The sequence below is a fragment of the Filicampus tigris genome, chromosome 11, assembly GCF_054856515.1.
Source record: "Filicampus tigris isolate MCC_2025a chromosome 11, RoL_Ftig_1.0, whole genome shotgun sequence".
Lineage (NCBI taxonomy): Eukaryota > Metazoa > Chordata > Actinopteri > Syngnathiformes > Syngnathidae > Filicampus > Filicampus tigris.
The window spans coordinates 12,228,989-12,252,729 of NC_141227.1; the positions used below are offsets into that span (position 1 = coordinate 12,228,989).

A 23,741-nucleotide genomic window follows, 5' to 3' on the forward strand; every position below is an offset into this window, starting at 1 on the left:
TTTCCCAGCTCACCAAAGACCGGTTGCAGTGTTGATTTCTACATGTCCACATACTATTACCTCTTTGCCTCTCAGATCTAGCTTCATCCTGCTGCTCATTTAGTCTTAATGTTTTATGAGCTTGTGTGGTTTCTGGGTGAAGGCAATTTGTAACAATATGAGATGGTTGCTTGGTGCTGGACAAGACACAAGCTCAGGGAAAAAAAACACATAAAAAATCAACTAGGCCGAAACCATAAATTTCCTCCCAAAATAAACGCCGTGACATGGTTAAAACATTCCTCTAAAAAAAGTCATTGATACAACATGATTGTATGTTTTGACAGTTTTCAATAGGAAATAATTACATTTGCTACGTTTATTAGTAGTCTAAACAAGCAATTTAACCCATTTTGCCCAAGACACCCAATTATTTACGTACAAAACAATAAGGTCAAATTTCCATAATAAATCCCCTTTAAATGAACTTCTTTTGAGTCTGACTCAAACAGGAAAAAACATCAGAATCCCAGACCTGTGAAGACACATAAGTGACAGCCTGTGACTCAATAACCACGTAACAGCACAAATGCTCTGCTAAGTACACAGCGTACTGTTTCGCCAGGATGCAGTTTTTCCGTCATTGGTATTACAAAAGAACTTCAGAACACCATAAGCTTCATAAACCACCACTACTGTGGAGACACAGTACTGCGGTTTTTCTCGGTCTAGTCACTTGAAAACGAGACAATTCATGAAAGTGGTAATAAATAAATGCACACATTTTAAAATATTAACTGCAATATTCACATTTTTAAAAATGATGCCCTGCACAAAACCTGACTGTCTCTCCATTTGTTCTTCTCATATTACTTCAACAGCAGTCCAGTTAAAGTGGAAGTCAAACCCCAAATTTCTTGGCAATAATATATTCCATGCAGACCCACAGGTCGAAACACGGCATTAATATTGTTTTTGTGGGAAATGAGTAAAGCAGTAAAACCACCCATTTTTGACGACCAATCACGGCAGATCTGTTTACTGAAGCTGAGCCGTGATTGGTCGTTACCTGAGCCCTGAGCAGTTGTGATGTCATTTTCAGTTGACAGCAAAATGGCAAAATGGCTGCTCCGTGAGATGGATAAAAACGGGTGGATTTTTCTGCTTAACTCATATTCCACAAATGCAATATTAATCCGAATTTAGACTAGTGGAGGCGCAAAGAACATATTATTGAAAAGGACATTTTTGGGTTGACTGTAAGCAACTGAGTTAAACGGATCTGAGTTAAATGTACCCTCTATCGGTTTCTGCCATCCCGTTTGGCTCTGGGGCTTATCCATGCAACAATGCATGTTGAATTAATTACAAAAGGATCAAAGAAAAAAAAATATTTTTTAATCATTAAATCAAATTATTATGCCTACGGCTTTTACAGAAGCATTGTCGAAAAATGTATTTGCAGATAGCATGTAGCAGTTGTTCAGTCTGGTCTGCTACAATGGAGCAAAATGACGGGAGGCTATATTTATCTTACCCCGAGGGTGGGGGCAGCTGTGTCAAAAGTCAACAGCTATGTCCATTTCATGCTGCGGCACTTCAATTCCATAAAAATACATACATAATGTATGCTGAGGCATCATGACATTGAATCATACAATCTATCTGTAGTTAAATTTACAGAAAAGCATCCGTGATCTGTGGGGAGGCTGTGTCGTTACAAAGCAAATTTGTTCTTCAATTTGTACAAATAAATAGAATGTCAATGTTTTTAACCTTGTAACCCATACATGAGAGAACAACGAACAGGCTAACAGTGTAATAAGGTCAGACGATAAAATCAAATTTCCTTCATGTTATCCGCGGCAATATTGCAGAGCCCAGAACGTATTGATGCTCAGCTTTGAGAATGACACTCTACACCCACTGTGATTTGTAACACTAATAAAATAGAAGGCACATCATCGTCCTGCACTCTGAAACACACATACACATAACTCTCTCCTTTTCACACATACATGCACCCCCCCACACACACACACACAAACAGTCATCCCTTTTCATGGACCACTTGGCTTCATCGTGGCAAAGAGCTTGAACAAATTGAGAAATGATTGGAATTGAAAGATGAGTAATGGCAATTCTAACGCTGTCCCCGCGCAATATGGAGATGATGAGATCTGATTCTTTGAGGTCAGGTAACATCATCCCAGGTGAGTGGCTGCTCTGACTGTGACGAAAGGGATGGGATGCGATTCACTCTCAATCAAGCTTTTACCACGATCGCTTTACTGCTACAAAAATCAATGCAATACACATGTCATTTATAAAAAAAATGTAAATACCAAGGCATAACATTACAGTTCAAAGACTGTACTGTACGGGAAGCACATCACCAGTGTATGAGTACAAGTGTCGTCTGCCTGGTTTGTGTGAGTGAATCGTCACAGAGGGACTAAATGAGGTCAGTGAAGCTCCCCCATCCGTTCCTTTCACTGCTGTCTCCTCACATGGTCAGCTTTAAACTCGCCATTATGGTGGCATTAGCATAGTCTCATAAAAGTCCTTCTCTGCAAACGATAATGACCAAACACAGCAATTCTGCTGAAACTGGTAACTGTGAAATGAGGTGAAATCAGGGATTAAAGGGAAAAAGCATCTGGTTGGGTGCTATAAATGCTTTTAATGTGCATTGCCAATTGGTTGTATTGATTTTTCTGATTTACCCATGTTAAATGAGGAGGGGAAAGGAAAATAAACACTGAAGAAAGCTATGTCAATGAAACCCCAAATATCTTAAACCCGCAATGTCTAATGACAAGCGAGAGGAATTACATTGTTAGCGAAAAGAATTGATTGAATGTGACTAGACTGGAAAATCCTGAAAAAAAACCCCATCACAACTCAGACTTGTTCTGGAAATAACTTTTTGAAGCACCACAGTATAGCTATTGTTCAGGTATTATTTATTTACTGAATTACCAACAATATGCCACGATTGTCAATGGCAATAATCCGACTGTACACACACATTTTCAGAGCTGGCATTTGACTAAAAATTGAGCGTCCATTATTTGTCATCCGTCTGCAGTGTGGGTACCCTTCCGTCGTCCGTCATTCCGTCGTCCGTCGTCATTTTCCGGGGTGAAAAAAAAATAGCACCTGTCTATAGGTCGGTCTGCCTCAAACTTTAAACGGCCGTCCGTCGGCGAGTCCCGCTACACGACTGAACTATATATATAATTTTATGATTTATGATCAATTTATTTAATTTTATGATATATAATGTAAAACTATTAATAATCTAATAAATGTGTTGTCTCTGTCCTGTGCCACTATTGCCCTAGAAAACGGCCAAGACAGTGGGCTAGCAAAGCGTGAGGTGGCAACTGTAGCAATAAGGAACACATTAAAATGATTTAGCGTGTAACGGTGATGGGAAGTGCAATAGAGGAAGAATGGCTGAGGGTTGTGCCATGAGCAAACAAATAGCACAGGGACAGAGCATACCATAAATCCAGCGACTATCGCATGCAGGTCTGCAGTGTGCATGGGAGGTAATTACTGGCTCTGAGGCGTTAACAGGAGTAGAAAGTAGGAGTAAGATCCATTCCCTTTGCAGGTGTGTTTAATAGGTGCATGGGGGATAGCGTGACAAAGTCTGCCTCCAGAGGCCCCTAGCTCCTCTCCCAGGTAACAATCTCACCTCAGCATCAGATCTGGATCTGCTGTCATCATTTGGTCATTATTCAGCACAAAATTGTGCATACTGTATTCATAAACCCAAACTTTTCTATCTTACACATAAAGCTTGTCATACATTTGTCATGGTTATGCATTGCCCTGAAGCTATTTTTCCTGATTAATAGGATACGGAGTGAAAGTAAAAATTACAGTAACATTGCGATCCACAAGAGGGAGAAATCCCCTTTCTGGTAGACAGCTAAAGAGAACCAAGGGGAGCAATGCTCCAGCAGAGAAGTCATTATTTCTCCCAGATCCTCTCTCATCTATGGAATACATTAACTTCACAGTACATTGTCTTACCCTGAGTGCCTTCATTGCTTTTTTTTTTTTTAAGTCTTGTAGGCAATTAGAAGAAAGGGATCAAGACAGTACTTGGAATAGTCACCAACCCCCCACACAGAGATTTGAGAGCAGGCACAAAACAAGCTCAGTGGACCTCTAGAGAACTTGCATGAGAATGAGGAGACACTCCAGTAGTGCTCCACATCGTTGCTCATTGACAGCAAACTATGAAAACCACAGAGAAGCCCCCATTTTACAGACTGAATGACTTCCTAAAAATAGACAAATGGTTTTAGGATGGAGACTGTTGTTGTTTGAGGCATAAAACAAGAATGATAAAAAAGTTAGTAAGTAAAATCTGCCTGAAGAGAACTCTGTCTAGCAAATACATTGAACATTTGAAACAAATAGGGTCATATTCTTCGGTCTTGTGCACCTTTCACCTAAGCGCATTGTCCCGTCCAGACTTCTGACACAGGCAATCACCATGCGTAACTTGCCAATTTGTGCGCAGCCACAAAAGAGGCATGCCTCAGGCCGAGGCTGGATGTAAATCATGGAGCATGGAGTTTTCGTGAGACTTATGAATGCCATTTCAAAAACATAGTATCGTTTAAATATAAAGTATACCTTACATAACGGATGTGCCATCATTGGATATGCACACAGCTGAGGTGTGCACCCCTCTGTCTAACACACGGCACTTTGAAAGAGAGCATTCATTTTTTATTCTGTATGAAATAAAATCAGTAAAAGTAATTTGCATGTTTGAAGGTCCATCAATAAAAAAAAGTTTAGATCAGCGGTGCCCAAGCGACACAAACCAGGCGATTCGGTTTAACATATTTGACAACCAACAAAGAAGCAAATAAAGACAAATGACTCAATAGAACTCATCATTGTGCCATTAATGACTGTAACTGTTGTATAAGTGGGAGCAGCCCTGGACTTTCATAAAAATAACTCTCAGCCGCCAGCAGCATATTTGAAGTGGAAAATCTCCTCGCAAGTGTAAAAAAAAAATCTACTGGCGCTGATAAGTTTTGCCAATTAATATGATATAATACATTGGTCAACAGCATTTTATTTTTAAATCAGAGATGGATTTATGTCTCCCTAAAAATGTATTAATCTTTTTTCTGACACGTCAGGTTTTTCAGATATTTCAATTTATTTGTGTTTTAAAATTGACCTATATAAGCTTGCACAATATGAACGTTAACATTTTTAGCTATGAAGTTTCAGAAAAAAATTCCAAACTGTTGCTGAACCTAACAATTAATGCATAAATAGTACAACTGTTATTACTATATTACATATTATATAAGAGTTACTAATGCACATTATTATTGTGGAAATCCAATGTACTAGAGGGTAGATTGAGAAGCAGTGTAAAAAATAATAATCTAGAAACGTTTACTTGCATCAGTGATATGTCGATGTTGGGCCTTCTGTGAAATGTGGTAGGGACACATTACAGCTGTTGGGAAGTCAGTGAGTGTGGGTGAGCCTTATAAGCCAGGTGTGTCTCACACTGTCAGCACGAGTCAGCTGTCGCTGGGCCATCGGCGGGCAGTTAACTGTATCAAAACGTGCAATATGATGTTTCACCTTCACGGGACACTGGACTTACCACAGCCTCTGGAGTGTGAAAGAGGAAAAGTGTTTAAATCCATGGGAGAATGTGTTTATCATACACATAGATTTGACAGAGAAAAATCCACATTTTAGGGTTGCTCCACGCAAAATTTGTAAATGGCATGGCAGTGCATAACCAGTGCACCAGTGCGCCACTTCTGATTTAGGCACACTCCAGAATATCGCCAATAATGACTGCCGTACAGTATATTTGACAAAGGTAATCTCATGTCTCTTTAAATCATGACAATTAATCGCTTGACATTCGATTACATTCCCCCAAAAATGTAGAGAAATGTCTTCAAGCTGAGATCCAGAACATTACAGCATAACATATCTCTTAACATATTTTTAACGCTGATTTGATAAATGCCTTTATTTTTTTTTCTAGCACATCAAGGTTTTGAGATATTTTCATTTCTAAATTTGACCTATAAAAGCATATTTTACCATGCCTTGTAATTTATAGCCATGACGTTTCAGGAAAAAAATGCCACTTGTTGCTGAACCTAATTAATACATATTAATATGCATAACTAGATTACATATTATTATTATTATTATTATTATCATAAAAAGGAAAACCTGATGTCCTAGAGAAAAACGAGGGCACATTAGGAATCATCGCAAAAACATTCTTTTAGAAACGTGTACTTGCATCTCTGATTACAATATGTAAAAAGGTGTTGTTTTGTAAACCAGTACATAAACTTTTTCAAGCACATCATTTCCTTTTTACCTTAAATTCTCTCATTGGACTTTAGTCTCTCTCCTCTGCTTTCCTGCCTCACACACCCACTCACTTCACCTACAAAGCTGCGCTGAATAAACAATATAACTGACTGAGTTGTGTCATGTGGGGGGGGGGGGAGTTGTAAAAGCACAGTGTTTAGTATTAATAATCACACTCGTTAATTTAATATTGATCGTCAAAATAATACAAAAACAGGTCTGGGTCTGTTAAGAAAGGCATCTAGGTTCAGGTCTGGACCAAGGTCTACAAAGCCTTAAGGGAACAGTTTTATTTTGGAGTCATAGTTGAACTATAGGCTCACTAAGAATCTTAACACTCCACATAGCATAATTACGAAGCGCTTGAGCCATTTTAACAATGTAGACTTGCACTGTGGTATTCTTCAATTAAACTAGATCTGCATCCGGGGAAATAATCTTAATTGCAATCACAAAACAAGCAATGATAGACATAGTGATTATAGTCAGCATGCAGTACACCCTGAATGCATAATGTCACTGCAGAGATTTATTATTTAAACATCTACCTGCAAGGGCTTATTTATCATGTAGAAACCAGTGTTATAATACGGTCTCAGACTTGTTCGAGAAGCCTAATGAAAATACCGGTAGTGCAGCACCATGGCGAAGAAATTGAGCCGTTATAATAATAGATGAAAATGCTGAAACATCATTAGAAATTGAGTTCTCCTTCCATATGTGCTACAATGATGAGCTAGAGGAGAGTAATCGCTGTACATTTGACGGTTCACTGATTTCACTGTCATTGTCTTTATCTGCAATGAAGAAGCAGCAGCAGGGGGAGGGATCACAACGCTGTTGAGCTGCATTTAAATCATAGTCTCCACCTATTACACAGAATGTCCCTTCTTTTAAAAAAAAGTGCAAACTGAGATTGTGTCCTTCAAGGCCCGATGATTTTGCTGTCATCATGAAATGGGAGTCTGCGATTGGGTATGTGAAGGAGGCTAGGCGAAAAGGGGTGTGGGAGAGTGTAAATAGAGAAATGTGGTCTAATCCTATCTCATAGAGCTAAAGATACACTCCTCCTCCAAAGAGGAGTCAAGGTAACATGAGGAAATAAGGGGAGCGAGGGGGCGGGGGTACCCATGGGAATCATTCGTGACTATGTTGGTTGGAAAGAATGCATTCTAATGAACACCAGATGCAGATATGATTTTCTTCACAGTCAATAAAACAATTACAGTGGTTGCAGAGTTACATTTGTATTTAATGTCCAAACTAGTTCATTGAAATACATGAACTTGGGATTCAGTCACTTCACATCTGATTTGTGCAATTTAAAAATGTACTTTTCTCATTTTCTTCAGCAAAATGCGACACTCTCAAAACCAGCCAAAAATACAGCGCATTAATGAATACATAATTATGACGAATGCAACTGGAGTGGCTGCTAATGTGAGCGGGGAAGGGATTCTCACAACCCACTGCCCCCGCCTGTAAACATGCCTTATCAACAATTTCTCCCTGTCAATTGGATGTTGCAACTTCAAGGCAACGCATGAATAAGATGGTCCTGTCTGAGTTTAACACATCCCTTTGGTCTCTGTATGTCTTCTTTGCGTTTACACAGTCAAAATACAGCAAAATGTGAATATATATTAGTAAGATATGACATTCACTACTGTGGGTTTTACTTTGAAAAAATCAGAGGTGGGCATTGTCAGACTGACGGACCGGTCCGTTTTGATGAAGATTGACGAATGACGGGACACTTTTTAAAAATGACGGACTAACAATTGAACGAAAGTGGTTTTTCATCCGTCAGTGTAATCATCACCAACCGCGCCCATCAGTGACTATGTTTACATGGACATATTTATTCGGATTAAAAGTCTGAACGGAATAAAAATTCTTCATGTCCACATCCCATTCGGAATATTCTGACCCGATTCGAAACCCATTCGGACCAAGATTTCATTCTGAGTGAGAGAGGTGGTTTATGTTGATCTATAATCCGATCGGCGCCCATGAAGACACTTATTCCGAAATTTCAGAAACAAACCGTCTTTACCGTGCATGTCTGTGACGTCAGTATACACGTTTCTGTTATTCCTGGAAGCTAGTAGAAGCAGAGCGAGTGAAAAACATGGAGTGTGCAAGACTGAACTGGTCTGTATCTCCATTAGGAAGTGTTAACTTGATATAACAGAGTAAACAGGAAAAATATGCAAAATAAAACTAACGTTCAATAAAGTAGAAATGGAGCAAAGTTTTCTCGACACAGAAGTCGCTATGGCTTCTTCTTCTTCTACTACTATTTTCGGTAAATTTGGTCAATCTGCCAATGGTCAATGTCAAAATAATTTGTTCCAATCGAAATTGTGATGAATGAATAGTTTTAGTGTCCATGAGAACAGTGCATCTGGTCATAATTTTAATCCTAACTTTGACTGGATTAAAGAAATTTTGCCCACGCAAATGTAGCGAGTGACAGCCTGTTTTCCTGACGTTTTTGGGGGGGACCGACTGACGGACCAACAGACTTCTGACAGGCTAACTGACGGATTGATGATTACAATTCAATTTGTCACGAATAATCACAGACTGACGGATGACAGATGACTACAATGGCCGCTGAGGGATGACGAGTGACGGACCAGCAAAATGGAAAAAATGTCCTCCTCGTCAGTTTGAGGTATTTTTTGAATGCTACTAACATACTAGAGTTTTCTGTTGTGTGTGCAATGTAGAAATGGTTATCGCCTGCACTCAATTTGCAAATTAACTGCAAAGGTTTGTGAAGCACATAACAAGCAACCATGAACTCCTGAATGTAAAAGAGGTAATGTGCATTTGTAGTAATTTAAAGCATCTATTTCCCCCCCAAAAATCCTTGCCAGTCGTCTGCATGATCATTTAAAAATACGGAATCACAGCATTAGCACATCTGACTGATCTTTCTCTACGCCTGTGCTCAAGTTCATGTTCTTCTTAGTGTCTTGTTAGAGTGCCGGCATGACATTTGGAGATTAACGGTGTGCACGTAACAGGTTGTCTCCTTTTAAACTGGCTAGTTACACTCAGATGAAGAGCTGTGCGTTAAAAACACCTTGGGCTTGGTGAGAATAATGCCGAAAATCCATTTCCGCATGAGTGAGACACAGACACAGACGTTCTGTTTCTTCAGGACAGGCCTGCTTATGTCAATGCACAATGACTTTGTGTATACGTTAATGTGTGGACACCTGGGGCAACGGCAAAACCAATCACGCGTTTGTGTGTTGGAGTTTCCTCTGTTCCGGTCATATTTTTACATGTGGGGAGAGTGTCCTATTGCTTTCACCATTAGTGTTATTAGTAAGAGTGTTAGGAATAGGTGATGCGCTAGCCAGCTGAATTATAACCAAGTCAGAGATGGACAAAAAGGAACCACCCTTAATGATTTTCCATAACACTTGAAAAAGCCATAACATTTGGAAAAGAAGTAGGAAGCTAGAAGAGAAAGGACACCAAATGAAACACTGCCTGGTCCCGAGTGAGTATGTTTTTTTTTTCCACTTACGATGTGCAGTTTCAAGAAGTCTCCAAGACCAGAGGAGCTATCCACCCTCACCAGGACAGCATCCTTCAGGTGAGTGCTGAAGCCAATTGCTAGCCTGTCTGCCCTTGTGCTGGGCCGGTCGTTTGGCGGCCATGTGTATGTGATGATACCGCCATCTCGTCCAAATATGTATGTTGTTCCAGCTGGAGAAAAACAAGACAATGACAAACAGAAAATGTTAATACAGTGTACTGTACAGCTACTCATTCTCATGCTATTTGGATACTTGGAAGCATGAAGTGCCTTTCATTTTCTTCTAAGGGTTAGCCAGCTGTGGCTTTCCTCATAATACTGTACACTAACTCAGCTTTAGCGCTACACCTCTAAAGGGAAGAAATGCATCTGAATGCTACTGAGTGTGCATTCATGTCTCCGTTGCCCAAGTAACTGGCATGCGCGGTCATGTCTCTTGTGCTTCATTAGTAGCCTCAAAGGCTGCAGCATTATTGACTGACTGGTCCAATTATGGCTTTTGGTGACCTCCGCACCAGCTATTTCCTGTCTCCACGAATTACATTGTTGTCTTTCGGAGACCATGAACATGACCTGGAAGATAGTGGAGTCATTATAATTACCTTGCTACTCAGTGAGACAAGACCCCTGCGGCATGATGCCACTAATAGATGGGCGTGATGCTTTCTCAAATGATGAAGGAAGTGGTCAATTAAAAGTGGGAGTCTGGGCATGAATGGAAACATTACAGATTGGTTTTAATGCTTGTCAGCATGCCATGAACATCACTTTTGATGGGTGGTGGGAGTCACATATAATTGTTCCTTTGCTAGGGAATAAAGAAGCACAGTAAGATTATGATCACACTTGTCTTGTTTGGGTTAAAATGAACTGAACTGAATATAAATGATTTATTAGATCAGCACATTTTAAAAGACATTTGACAAGCGTACAACACATCTCAGCATTAGAAATAGTCAAAAGTGAAATAGTGCATGTGCCGAAGCCTTTAGACACAATTTTTGTTGACAATCGTTATTCAATCAGATTGTGACTTCAGGTGATTGAGAAACAATATGTATATATGGAGATGACAAAATCTATCATTTCTATTCATCATTAGACATGGAGCTGTGCAGTGTCATCTCTCTGTGCGAGTGAGGAGAACTCTAGTTCAAGTGAGGGAGTGTGTTAATATTTATAGGGACAGGAAGTTAACAGCCTGAGTTTGAACGATATATTCTAAACCATTCTGACTGTAATTCCAATATTTTCTTGTAAACTAGTTTCCAAGGATACAAGGCTATCAGTAAATGTCACATTTATCCCTCTATTACATTTTCGTTCCTCTGGCTTTTCTCCATAGTGCAGTGATATAAGAGGGACATTCTGCTGATAGCTTCCTTCTCATTTCCTCATTTTGGTCAATACACTGTCATGCATTAGTGAAAACAAAATGCAGCATTAATTAACAATAGTGTGATTAACAAATGTTATGCCAGCAGATCTGCGGCAATATTTTATTGCATTTTACTGAACATCATCTAATTTGTAAAGCAAAATTAAATTAGACTTGGCAGTCATGTTCTCCACATGGATTTAGTGTTTTGATGTCTTCTACAAATGAAAGTACATTGTGTAATATATTTGTGAGACCGACATACTTTGTTTCCACGAAGTCTAGCGGCTGTATTGCTGTTGTTCCATCTCTGCATGATGGATATTGGCCTCTTAACAGAGCAATTTCATGCTAGCTCTGTCTGAGAGTCTTCCTCGAAGCTACCAAACACTTGCTCCATGTTGCAGATTATTACAATTAAGCTCTTCTAAATCATGTAAGGGTTTGCGCTCACATCACCCTCAAGCAACCATGTCCCCTCTCTGTCTCTCTACATGATGTGACACTCACGTTAACCAGATGACATTATATTGTGACCTCAGAGAAATATACTACATTGCTCATTTCAGAGGACTAGCTGAGTAATAAACAGCAAGTCAAGGGATCAGAAGGTTAACAAACCTAATCAAGGCAGATCAGATAAAATACAACTAAAAAAATAAGAATAAGGTCAAAATGAACATGTTGAAATCTAAAATTCCATGAATGGTCTTAAAACAATGCTAAACTCCTCAAGGGACTGTTGATGATTAATATATAAAGCGAACATGGTCAATGTGCACATTAAGTACATTAAGTACACAGTTATGCAGTAGCGTGAAGTCTGCTGAACTCATATCCAAGGTGTAACTGCAATAGTGGGAATAATTCTGCACGAGCTCCATATTTCTCATTTGCACCTTTCCTCATGAGACACTGAAGCCAATATGTATTTTGTGCAATCATTACATTTAGTAGTCTTCTGGAAACCTTGCGAGCATCTTGTCTCAATTTGCCAAGTAATTTTACCCAAATCCCAGTCTGGTTCAAAATTATTAAAGACAAGTGAAGAATGAAAAAAAAAAAAAAGCCACCGTTATCGCTGTTATATAAATGTGTGGTATACAAAAGTGCTTCAAGGGACCATACGGTTACAAGATGTGTGAAGTAATTAGGATTTTTTGTTGCGCTAGATATTGCTTCCAGAACCCGAAAATTGTATTTTCTTCTGTCAGGACATAAACCCAAGCCTTTTTTTTCCTGAACGCCAATGGTCAGCAGGAAAAGTATGTTGGTAGATATTAGTACTTTGGGTTGATGATACCACCTCCCCGCATTCATGTGCGTAAGGAAGTTACATCTTATAGTTGAGATGAGAGACCGAATGTACCTGCCCCTTGCTTTACTCCACCGTTCATGCTCCACTCTGTAAATTGACAAACGCTGGCGGATCAAACTTTGCAAGAACCTTTGCGGGTTGTTTATATTATGGTGGACAAGGGCTATTTTTATACAAGCCACATATGAATTTGGCCAAAGCACAGATTTCACAACGTGAAGGGGCCATTGACGATGACCTCTTAAACACACAATTGAAATACTTTCCATGCGCAGTACTGAAAACACTCTCATAGACACAACTGAAACGCTCTCGTAACACGACTGAAATGCTCTTATTCATGCGACTGAAACGTGCATTCCGGCATTTCATTATAATGTGTTAAAGGAATTATGTTTGAGAAAAGAGCATTTCAGTAGTGAATGTAATCACTTGTGTGTATAAGAGCATTCAGCTAGTATCTACAGTATATTCACTAGTGTGTGAAAGAGGCATTTCAGTTGAAACAGAAGGCGTGAACAACATTGTTTTATAGATAAGATACATATTTGATACTGTCGGACTGCAGACATGCTGGATATTCACATGCCATTTCACCCTGCACAAGACCTGTAGCTCCTGTCAGCATGGTGTGTGCATCAAATAAAACTCTTAATGTCTATATAGTAAATGTATAATAAGTATAATGTATACATACACTTATACACTCACTGGATACTTAAGTAGGTACACCTGCACTATCTCATTTAATCCAAAAGGATCATTTTTGCATTTATTTCTACAACGGATCAATTGTAGAATTATGAATAATTCTGCATTCATTTCTATTAGATGAAATGAGAAAGCACAGGTTTATACTACATGGCCAGTGAGAGAGTATATGTGTATATCTATATATTGTAAAGATTAATACACACATATTAAGCGTACTAAGCACACACATAGGCATTTGGTGCACACTCTCTCCCCCTGTCCAGAGGGAAATAGTGATGAAATGCCGGCTGCTGTCCCAATGTTGTCAAGGTTCCGATGCATCTCGGCTCACACCAGTATATCGTGAAATAACACTGCTGCTTTGATTAACACGTCTGCAGGCTGTTGGTACCTCACAGGTAAACTACGGTACTTTGAAGAGAGATTGAAAAAAAAACAGAAGGGCTTTCATTTCAACTGAAATGTCTCTTATGCACACTTGTGAAATCCACTTTTACATACTACTGAAACACTCTAATACGCACAACTGAAATGCTCTCACAAACCTTACTGACATCCTCATACAAGTTATGCGTTTCAGTAATGTGTATGATAATGTTTCAGTGGTGTGCATGGGAGTGTTTCCGTAGTGTGCGTGAGCAGAAAAAAATTCTGTACTGTATGTCAGACCATTTCAGTTGTGTGTGGAAGAATTTTTTTCAATTGTATGAATCAGAGAAAAAAAAAATGTTGTAAGTGTGAACGTGTTTCAGCAGTGTGTATGAAAGTGTTTTCTTAGTGTCTATGAGAGTGTTTTACTTGTGTGCTTAAGAGGTAATCCTTAATTGTCGGTGAAGGCCCCCCGAGTCCACTGGCTTGGTATGATTGGCTAAGATCGCACCCACACAGGATGTCTTTCAGCTGATCTAACACCACTATCATAAAGAGCCTCATATTACTACTTCTTCCGAGAAACTAGGGAAGAATCCAATCATAATTACATAGATGTGATGGAAATATGAAAAGGAGACAAGGCATTATAGATCGCCTTTCCATCAGCACCTCACAAGTCTTTCTCTATTCACTACCAAGGCTTCCCGTAATGTCTGGCGTGCCAAAATAGACTACCCGACATGTGTGGTTTTATTTAGGTCAATTATTGAGAATTCCCATGAAGCTATATACAATTTCAAAAGGGGATCTCCTACCCCTGCACTGTATATACACATACATGATAGTACGGAAGTTACTGAAGGTGACATCAACCCAATACAAAATGTCTCGAGAATGGAAATCAGCTTAATTGGAGTAACAGCCGCCAAATCATTGCACCACTTGAGTGTGACAGAATGAATTGGTTAACATTTGTAACCTACAACAGTAGTTATGTACACCATTAAAAGAAAGAAAAGGTTTTTCTTTAAGTCTCCTCATGGGGGGCAAACAATTAAAAGTGTCATCCTGATTTCTATTGGATTACTATTTACGATACTCGATAAATCGTTAAAGCGATTTATGAGGACATCACTTCCCATTCAACACTCGAAGTGTCAGTGAAGCAGCTATGTCCAATCAATGTACTTTAGGATTTACCGACATCAGAAAAAAAAAATCACTATGCACACATCTACCAGTTTACCGCATCCCTGTGTCGACAATTAAATCGCCTTGTAGCTTAGTTGACAAGATAGCAGATAAAATGAGACATTATAAGCACTAATGTTTAGCCTCATAGCTTTTTAATTGCCCTTTGAACTTCATGTATCAACTTAATGACAAAAGTGAGTCCAGTGCTCTATGTTTGGTGGCTCTGCATGCACGCTATGCTACTTTAACATCTCATAGCCGCATGAATACATGATCGGGGGTACACGGTGGATTGCCCACTTCACAGCAGCCACATTTACATCATCTGCAATTGGAACTCTTCTTGCAGTTCGTTTTAAATGTTTTTAAAATGAATTATAGTCTGTCTTTTAGTTGCATTATATATGTATACAATTATTTTTAAATATTAAGTTACTTTATTGGGTTTACTATTGGCAATTATTATTAAAAATAATAATAATATGCTATGATGGAGAAGATGCTGATAATTTTTAGCTAAAATGAATTGGCTAATTAATTAATTGCAAACAAGATAATTTGCAAGATTACACATGTACAGTATTCTTGAGACTCTACCTGCCTTGCATGGATATAGTCTGATGTGTGATGGTCCCAAAGCAAACAAACAAACAAAACAAAAACAAGCAAACAAAAAAACACCAAATAACAGCAACGTTCACATAGTCTAGTCCATTTTGTAAATCATTGCAATCTTGCTAAATGTGCAGCATTGAGTGTTTTAGCCACTCTCTTTACCTGCTCTTGTTGTGCTATTACAATAACCTATTACTGTACTTAAAAGTATTGCACAGTCAGCTTTACCTCTTTACTCCTGTTTTCTTTATTTCAAGTGATAAATCTCCCTGTTACATCTTTATCAGGGTGGGAAGAAGTTGAGTTATTCTCTTTGTAGTCAGCAAAAAGCACTATGCAACACACAAGTGCTAAATACTGGATGTCCAGCGGGCAGGCAGCTTGCTTACCTTGTGCTAGCTTGTGTCTTGGCATTTTTTGGCATACATGCTGTATCGCACAGCCAATAATATATACTTTAACACTTCATTGCCCAACGATGGTAAATGGTAAATGCATGAATTTTGGGGTTTCTGTTATTTCTTGCATTAACACCAGTTTTTGCCAACTGCTTTCATTGAGGTGATTTATTTGTTTGGTTGAAATTTCCTGGAATCAATGTTTAACATCTGATGCATTTAATCAATATTTGTTTAAAAATAAATGCACTTTTTGTCATAAATCTATTCAGGTCAGTTTTTACCCATAGCGCCATATATGTCACTATTGTTAATCATTTTAAAATAATTACATTAATAACATATTTTGGGGGGTAAGTGTATTCTAGTATTAGTCTAGAAGACATGGAGAATAAAATTACTCCTTCTATCACAATAGGATATATAATGAGTGAATTTAACCAGTTTTTGTAATCAAAAACAAGTGGTATATTGTAAGATAAAATGTCTGTGGTGCAAAAATAAATAAATAAATCAGTGTTTCCATGGATATGAATACATACTAAGATAGCTATGAGGTGAAAAACAATATTGGATCATAACTAGTGTTCTTAAGTATTTTCAGACTGAGTTAAATCACGGGTCAAATTTGACCCACTAACACTAAAGATGTGGGCAGCTTTCTAACATATTACAAAGGTTAAATAGTTGGCAGGAAAAAAAAAAATTAAGATATGAGTAGAAAAATGTGTCAAAAATGTCTATGATGAAATATAAGCCATATTTGAACTAGATGGAATGTTTGGCAGCACTATAATTAAAATCACATTTAACATGTAGGTAGGTGACCGCGCTTCACTTTCATTTTAGAGTAAGAATAAAGTTGTCATCATGTCAATCATGCAAATACACATGCATGAATTTAAGGACCGTTGAGGATCTTCTTAAGTAACACTTTACATTGACACGGCAATTAGTTTGAACTGTTCAATGTGAATGGAAAAACATTTGTGTCTGTGCCTGAGAATGAACTTCATGAATAAAAATCATCTGTCCTTATTGGGTTTGTTCCATTGTCAGCTGCTGGTCTCTGAATGTTGCATTTAGGTTTGTGTAAAACATTGACATTCACTTATGTAAATTACAAATAGATTTTAAGAAGATTGTGATGTTTTATTTAAAAAAAAACATGACTTTTTTCCTTGTCTCAACTTTGTTTTCCTAACGTAGACTTTTGTTCTCCTCATAATATTTGAACTCTGTTTTAGCACATGTTAGTCTGTTATGTGAATGACTGCAATCTTTTAATTTTGGGGCAGCATTGAGTGGTTTAGCTAATGCTTACCTGCTGTTGTGTTCTGCCATGAAAGTAAGTAACCCATTACTGTACTTAATATATTGCCCACCCTGCTTTACTGAAAACTATTGAGCTTTCACTATGCAGTCATTTGTTTTCTTTTCTGTGTGTCCCTAATACTCCTTTGGACATTTTAATATATCTAATTTCTTTGAGTTTGACTTTAAAAATAAAATTGACTTAATATAGTCCATATGCAGAAAAGCTAAAGTCAACCTGCCAGGGCTTGGCAAACATTCTAATTAGCGCAGTTCCACAGTAGCACAGTATTGTTTGCACTGTATCCATTGACCTATGAGCCTTAAGCCCTCTTTCATCAAGGCAATCCCCGAGTAGCATTTCGGACAGAGCCGAACCTGCCATCATAAGCCGATACGGATTAATCCCGTCTCTCCCCGTCTTAGTCTTGGCTGGGCTAAATTGATGTAATTAAATTAAGTGGAGACAAAATGTGGGGCATTGCTGCTTGGTGCCTTTGATTGGTCATCCTTATTAAGATGCCAGCTCCAGAATTAGAGGGCAACAAACATGATAAAGGGAGAGAAAGTTCAAGGCACAAGCAGAGTGAAGTGAGCACATCCAAAGCGAAGAAAGGGAAAGGAACAAAGTAATGAAGTACTGTGATTAAAAAACAAGCCAATTAGAAACTATAGTACAGTCGTTTTGTGGCGGGTCAGAATGAAGAAACACAATTTTATGCTGTCTAGTCTTTCTGACAGTAATTAAATTGCAGAGCTACCCCATCAGGCCCAGTTGGAATCTTATGTATTTATTTTGCTTTTAACAGACCTATGCCACCATCATTTTGGGTTCAGTACCAACATCAAGACAATGCCTTTTTTGTATGCTGTTTGCTAGACTGTACATAGGATCTACTATAGGTATGATGTTTATTTGTATGAGAATTGCACTCAATTTCCTTGAAAAATATGAATTGCAAGCTTTGTGATATAATTTTGAAGAATCTCTCTCTGAATGTTCTGAACTCCCATTCGATACCAGTGAGAAGAAAAATGCTGCCAGGAGGAGATTTGTTTTGATGTAGCTCAAATCACCAGAGGTGGGCATCCCGCCAGACTGATGGACCGGTCTGTCAGTTCGTCACTGACGGACACCCGTTTTTTGGGTGATTGATGAATGACAGGACACCTTTTAAAACAGACGGGCGTATGAATGATGGAAGTGCGTTTTCATCCATCAATGTAATCGTCACCAACCTCCTCCGTCAATGACAGACCGTTAGTTCGTCTCTGACGGACACTCGTTTTTCTGACATTTTTTGGGGGGACCGACTGACGGACCAACGGATTCCTAACTAACTGACGGACTTAAATGATGGACTGACTGACGGATTGACAGACTGATGATTACAAATCAATTCGTCACTAAAAATGACGGACGGGTACCCTGCCCGCTGACGAATGACGGGCTAGCAAAATTTTGTAAAATGCCCACCTCTGCAAATCACCAAAGCTCATGCCATGATGGACTCCTTTAGAGTAATGCACTCCATTTTACTTGAACAACCAAACCCACACAGTCAACACATTTATTTTTTTTAACAATCAAATGATCAACCGTCACCCCTGCCTAATGCCTAATACTGTGAAATGTTCTGCACAATACAGTTGTGCCTGTCATTTATCCTCACACTGCTGTGCTGAGATAAGCTTTAACCTCACAGAAACCGGCCTCAGGGTAGCCATACTGACCACCTCGTCATGCTCTTCATAGTAAGGGCCCATCAATTCAAGGCTGAGGATAAATCAGTAGCCCCTGGGCTGGTAACATTGTGCCATGAGTGCTCAGTCAACCAGTGTCCCTTGAAGCATTCGGCCCCCTCCGCTGCCATGCTCACTTCCCCTAAGCCCAAAGTGAAACATGAGCCTTGTGGAGCAGAATGGCCCATCCAGGCTCAGCTGACAAGACCCAGTGTCCTAACGGAGCACTACACCCAACGGGCCCTTTGTTGCTCCGACCAGCTGCATATCTGGCATCCCCGCCAACCGCCTTGGCGCTCATAGAGGTGTCCCACAGTATTGACAGCTTCTAATTTACTCTCTCATCATCACCTTGCCTCGTTTGCAGCTAATACACAATGCGCCCTTTCACTCGGCTCAGATCAGCCTTCTCGTTCGCCAGCAAACGTTGATTAGATTTTTCTGCATCCAATGTTTAATTTGCACACATCAAAAAATAGACTGAGAGAAAATGAAGCATCATTTGATTCTCTGCTTAAAAAAGCCGCTATGGAGAATTGTGTGCCATGAGACATTAGTGTCATCATTATTTGGGTTCAGTGAGCCTGTGTGCGAGCATGAACAAAACATCCCAGACTCTAAACATCCCCGCTATCTTCTTTATAAGGAGCAAGCAGATGTGGTGCATGTCTGCAGTTCTCGTTACTGAGAAAAGTGCAAGAGATAATTACACAGTGGAAGTGAGGCAGAAAAAAAGAGTCCAGGGCCAGGGCTCCGATATGAGACTCGTCTTGCTGTTTGTGCACCATGTGCAGCCCAACCTGCGTCAGCATGAATATAGCCCACACAAAAACGATGCGTTAGGATCACAAGAAGCAACTGTGCTTTAAAGAAAGAATTCATCCCCTTCATTAGGAATAGCCAGCACAATTCTAACAACTTCTATTGAAGCGAGCTTGTAAAAGCTCACGGGACCCATCTGTCCAAGATACCACGAGAGCTAACGCGCACAAGCATACTTGCTCCTTCTTAGTCTGCAGGAAGCGGACCCGTGACATAGCGTCATTGAAAAGTGGATCTGGATTGATATCGGCTGCCGCTGGTAGTACCTGCTCACAGAGGATTCTGGTCTAAGAAAAAGCTATCACGGTGCGATGCAAACCGTATAGATTTCTCAAATACAAGCAAAAAAGCAAGGATAAGCACTCAGGCAGTACACAAATTGGTGATGACTGATTGAGTAGCGAATTGGCTGTTGAAAACAAATGCTGAATGAGTATTTCCGGATTCGAGTCATATCACACACACACGCACACATCTCACGACTGTGTGACGAATGTATGTGGGAGGAGTGCATGACACCGTGTGCGCGTAACACGCCGCTACATCAGAGAACAAAACACGGAAATGATATCGAGCATCGAGCCATCGAGTATTAAATGCAGCTGTTAAGCAGTCAGTGAAGCCCAGGTAAACGGTTTATCATTCAACGCCTTTGTCTTGTTACTACTTGCCTCATGCCATGACAGCGCTTCAGAAAATGGATGTATGGATGGCTAGAAGTACACCATGCCGTTCGACAGTGTATGGCCGGCGATCTGGTGGTTAAATTAAAAGTAACTCATTCAAACTAAATGTTCATGCTGCGTTGCCGTGAGCACATGTTTATACTACATATGTTGTCAATGAAGTGAATTTGAGGCTTTGCAAAGCGCTTTGGACAACATACGGTGTAGATAAAGCACTATAAAAACACACTTCATTTACCATCATTATAAAATTGGATGTTACATTTTTTGAACAATCTGTTATTTTTTCCACCAAAAGTACAATCAGTAACTCATTTGAATAGATTCAGGATTATGTGATTATTAATTGGATAACGAACAGACATCACAGATTTAAGATACAAGTCCTAAGCACTCTATGTTAATGCAAGGTGACCCCCCAAAAAACAGGCCTCAAAAGAAGATTTAGATTTGGAAATTTCGACATTTACAGTGGACTTCTGAAGACGAAAAGGCCAGTCATAATGTTTTAATCTGATGTTCTAAACACAATAAACTAGTTATACCTGAAGTTGCATTCGATTCCATGAAAAAAAAAAAAAAAAAAAAAATTAAGAAATGACAACTACTGAAAGTTGGGGCCTGTTTTTTTTGGGTCACCCTGTATATATGACAACGACGATGATCTGACGTATCACTCACTAGGAACTGGTTGGTGCAAGGGAAGGCCCAGTCAACGACGTGATGTCAAATCCACCCCTATTACCATTGCCACTTTCATTAAAATTTACCAGGGGTATTGTGGGCACACTGTTTTGGCTAATGTAAGACTAGACACAACGAGACACATCAGATATTTATCAAACTTTACAATATTGTTCTGTTTCCCAATCAATACCTCGAAAAGGGCTATTGGAGGTACCCTTTAATACAAGTAAATGTTTTTCTGATGGTTACCTTGGACCTCCGATAGTTTTCACACATAACAATTAAGGGATGTAAAAAAAAAAAAAAAAAAAAAAAAAAAGTCTTCCACTCTTCAAAGTATATTCATTTAGTAGCTTGAGGCAACATGCATACACAAAAGTTAAAAAATAGAGCAAAAACATAATCGCAAAAATCTATTCATCACAATCTGCACAGTATACAAATAGTCGGTTTAAGGCATTTGTGTGAGCTCCTCCAAACAAACACCTCTTGCTAATGTACAATTTTTAGGTCATCCTTGCTTGGCTCTGTTTCATTTTAAATGTTTACTCCTTTTGCAAGCCATGCCCAAGAGATAGCAAGCATGACTTGGCCTTAATTGCAGGATTTGACATCAGCTTTGCTTATTGCTCCTTAGCCTCAAACAGCAGGGAGATATCATTTAATTAGCTGCACAACTTAAGGTAATTTTTCACAAGAAGTAAGTAAGTAAGAAAGCATAATTTCTCTTCTCATTGTACATCTCTGAGTGTGCATGTGTTGCTCTGGTATGTCCACTTTGACTTTTTAACAGTGACATTCTCTGTGTTTGCATGTCCACATAGCCAAAACTGTGTGGCTCAACATTACATGAAAACACGGTTTATTATGGTAAAGACATGGTGTAAATTGATCCTCAATACTTAGTTTTTACAAGTGAAAATGGTATTAGATATTCAGGGTAATGTTTTGACCTTAATATTTAAGGTAAAAATCGGGGAGATGGAAACATTCAGGGAAACCTGTTGAAAATGATAGGCAGAACGCCTATTACTATTTCTTTCGGCCGGACAGAAAAAGGGAATAGACCGGTACCCCGGCTTCAGTCGGGAAGCGATAAACGGACCGCCATTTTTTTTTAAATGCCCAGCTCTGCCTTTTACACATACAGCAATAGTGAAGAAGTGATTGGTTTATGCTTCTGGTGCTAATTCGTAGTGTGTTTTCATGATATCATTTGTTGTTTATCATCAGACAGCAAAAACGTCTTGTTTATATTCATGGCTTTATTTAAACACATGCATCATGTGCCTTCCCAATATTTACCACACACAGATACCACACATCTGCCAACAGATAAATACAAAAACAAGAAGTGAACAAATATGAGTGGGTTTACATTGTATTCCTACGCTGTGTTGTTCAGTATACAGTATGCTAATATTAGTGTGCACCTTGGTGTTCAGCAAGCATGTTTTTTATCAGTCATTCCCAACAGACCGGAGGCTCAAAGAGATGGAAAGAGCAATGAGGTTGCTTAAATCCCACACAATCCTATTAGAGTGGATTAGTGGCCAGTCACTCGGCTGCAGGTGAGCAATTGTAAACTGCCAAGAAATGAGAGTTATGACAATCCTCATCCCGAGGCCCACTCTTTGTGCAAAGGGCTGCCGAAATCATTTCTCATGCTGTCATCTGGATTTGAGACTATTACTGAGTTGCAATTGGCTAAGAGAGGCGGTCTGCATGTGTTGATCAATTTTTCATTTTTGCAGTCAGTTAGTATAAGCTAAGTGGGAGGTGGATGTGCATGTGGGTTTTTTTGCCGCATGACAGCAAAGCTTTGAAAATGTTTTTTTTTGTTTGTTTGTTTTCATGCTTTTCCTGAGGACTTTATATTAGCCTGTAGCGCTACAACTCTTAAACACATCTTGTCATTCATAGTATTTAAGGACACAGGTTGTTATGGTTATACTAACTGATTAACTGATTAACCAATAAATATTGAGACTTAAAATAAGTAATGAAACTGGGGCAAAATTGATTTCCCTTGTTGACTGCAACCAGCCAGCGGCACTACTGATTCTGTCTCAACTAGTGAACAAGATCAACAAGATCGAGCTGCATCCATGCAGACCTCCAATGTGACACAACAAAACTCCTTTGAGTAAGCAGGTCAACAAAGTTAGAGAGCGAGAGTCTACTAGACTTGACACAAAAGTCTTTACACACAGAATATCCTGATGACTGTATGTAGGCTTTGCCCAACATGGAGTGGTGTTCCGAGCCCATAAACACACGAACACAACAAAAAAGAGCACAGAGTTCGCTCTGACCAGACACCCATTAAGCCTGTTGGAGAGGCGTGAGGATCGATACTGTGTGAGCTCTTCAATACCTCTTGTATCACATGCATTTGATTGCAATTAACTTTAATTGCAATATCCTACCACAAAGGAAAGAGGTACGGGTATGTATGAGCTTTCCAGTTAAATACTGACAGGCTGTGCCAAATTCTATCAGTGGTGGCCAAAATTCACTTGTGGCAGCCCACCACTGATTAATGTAAATGTGGGAAATGCTG

At 39.2% G+C, this 23,741-nt stretch overlaps 1 protein-coding gene across 12 annotated transcripts in view; it reads right to left on the minus strand.

Moving 5' to 3' along the window:
• The window catches only part of LOC147139770 (neurexin-1a-like), a 217,865-nt gene that overhangs the window by 58,373 nt on the left and 135,751 nt on the right, over positions 1 to 23,741 (minus strand). For all 12 annotated transcript variants that reach the window (XM_086045831.1, XM_086045829.1, XM_086045824.1 and 9 more), the window contains one exon: positions 9,926 to 10,107. In XM_086045831.1, the coding sequence (XP_085901957.1) occupies positions 9,926 to 10,107 (182 nt within the window). The remainder of the gene's footprint in view (positions 1 to 9,925; positions 10,108 to 23,741) is intronic.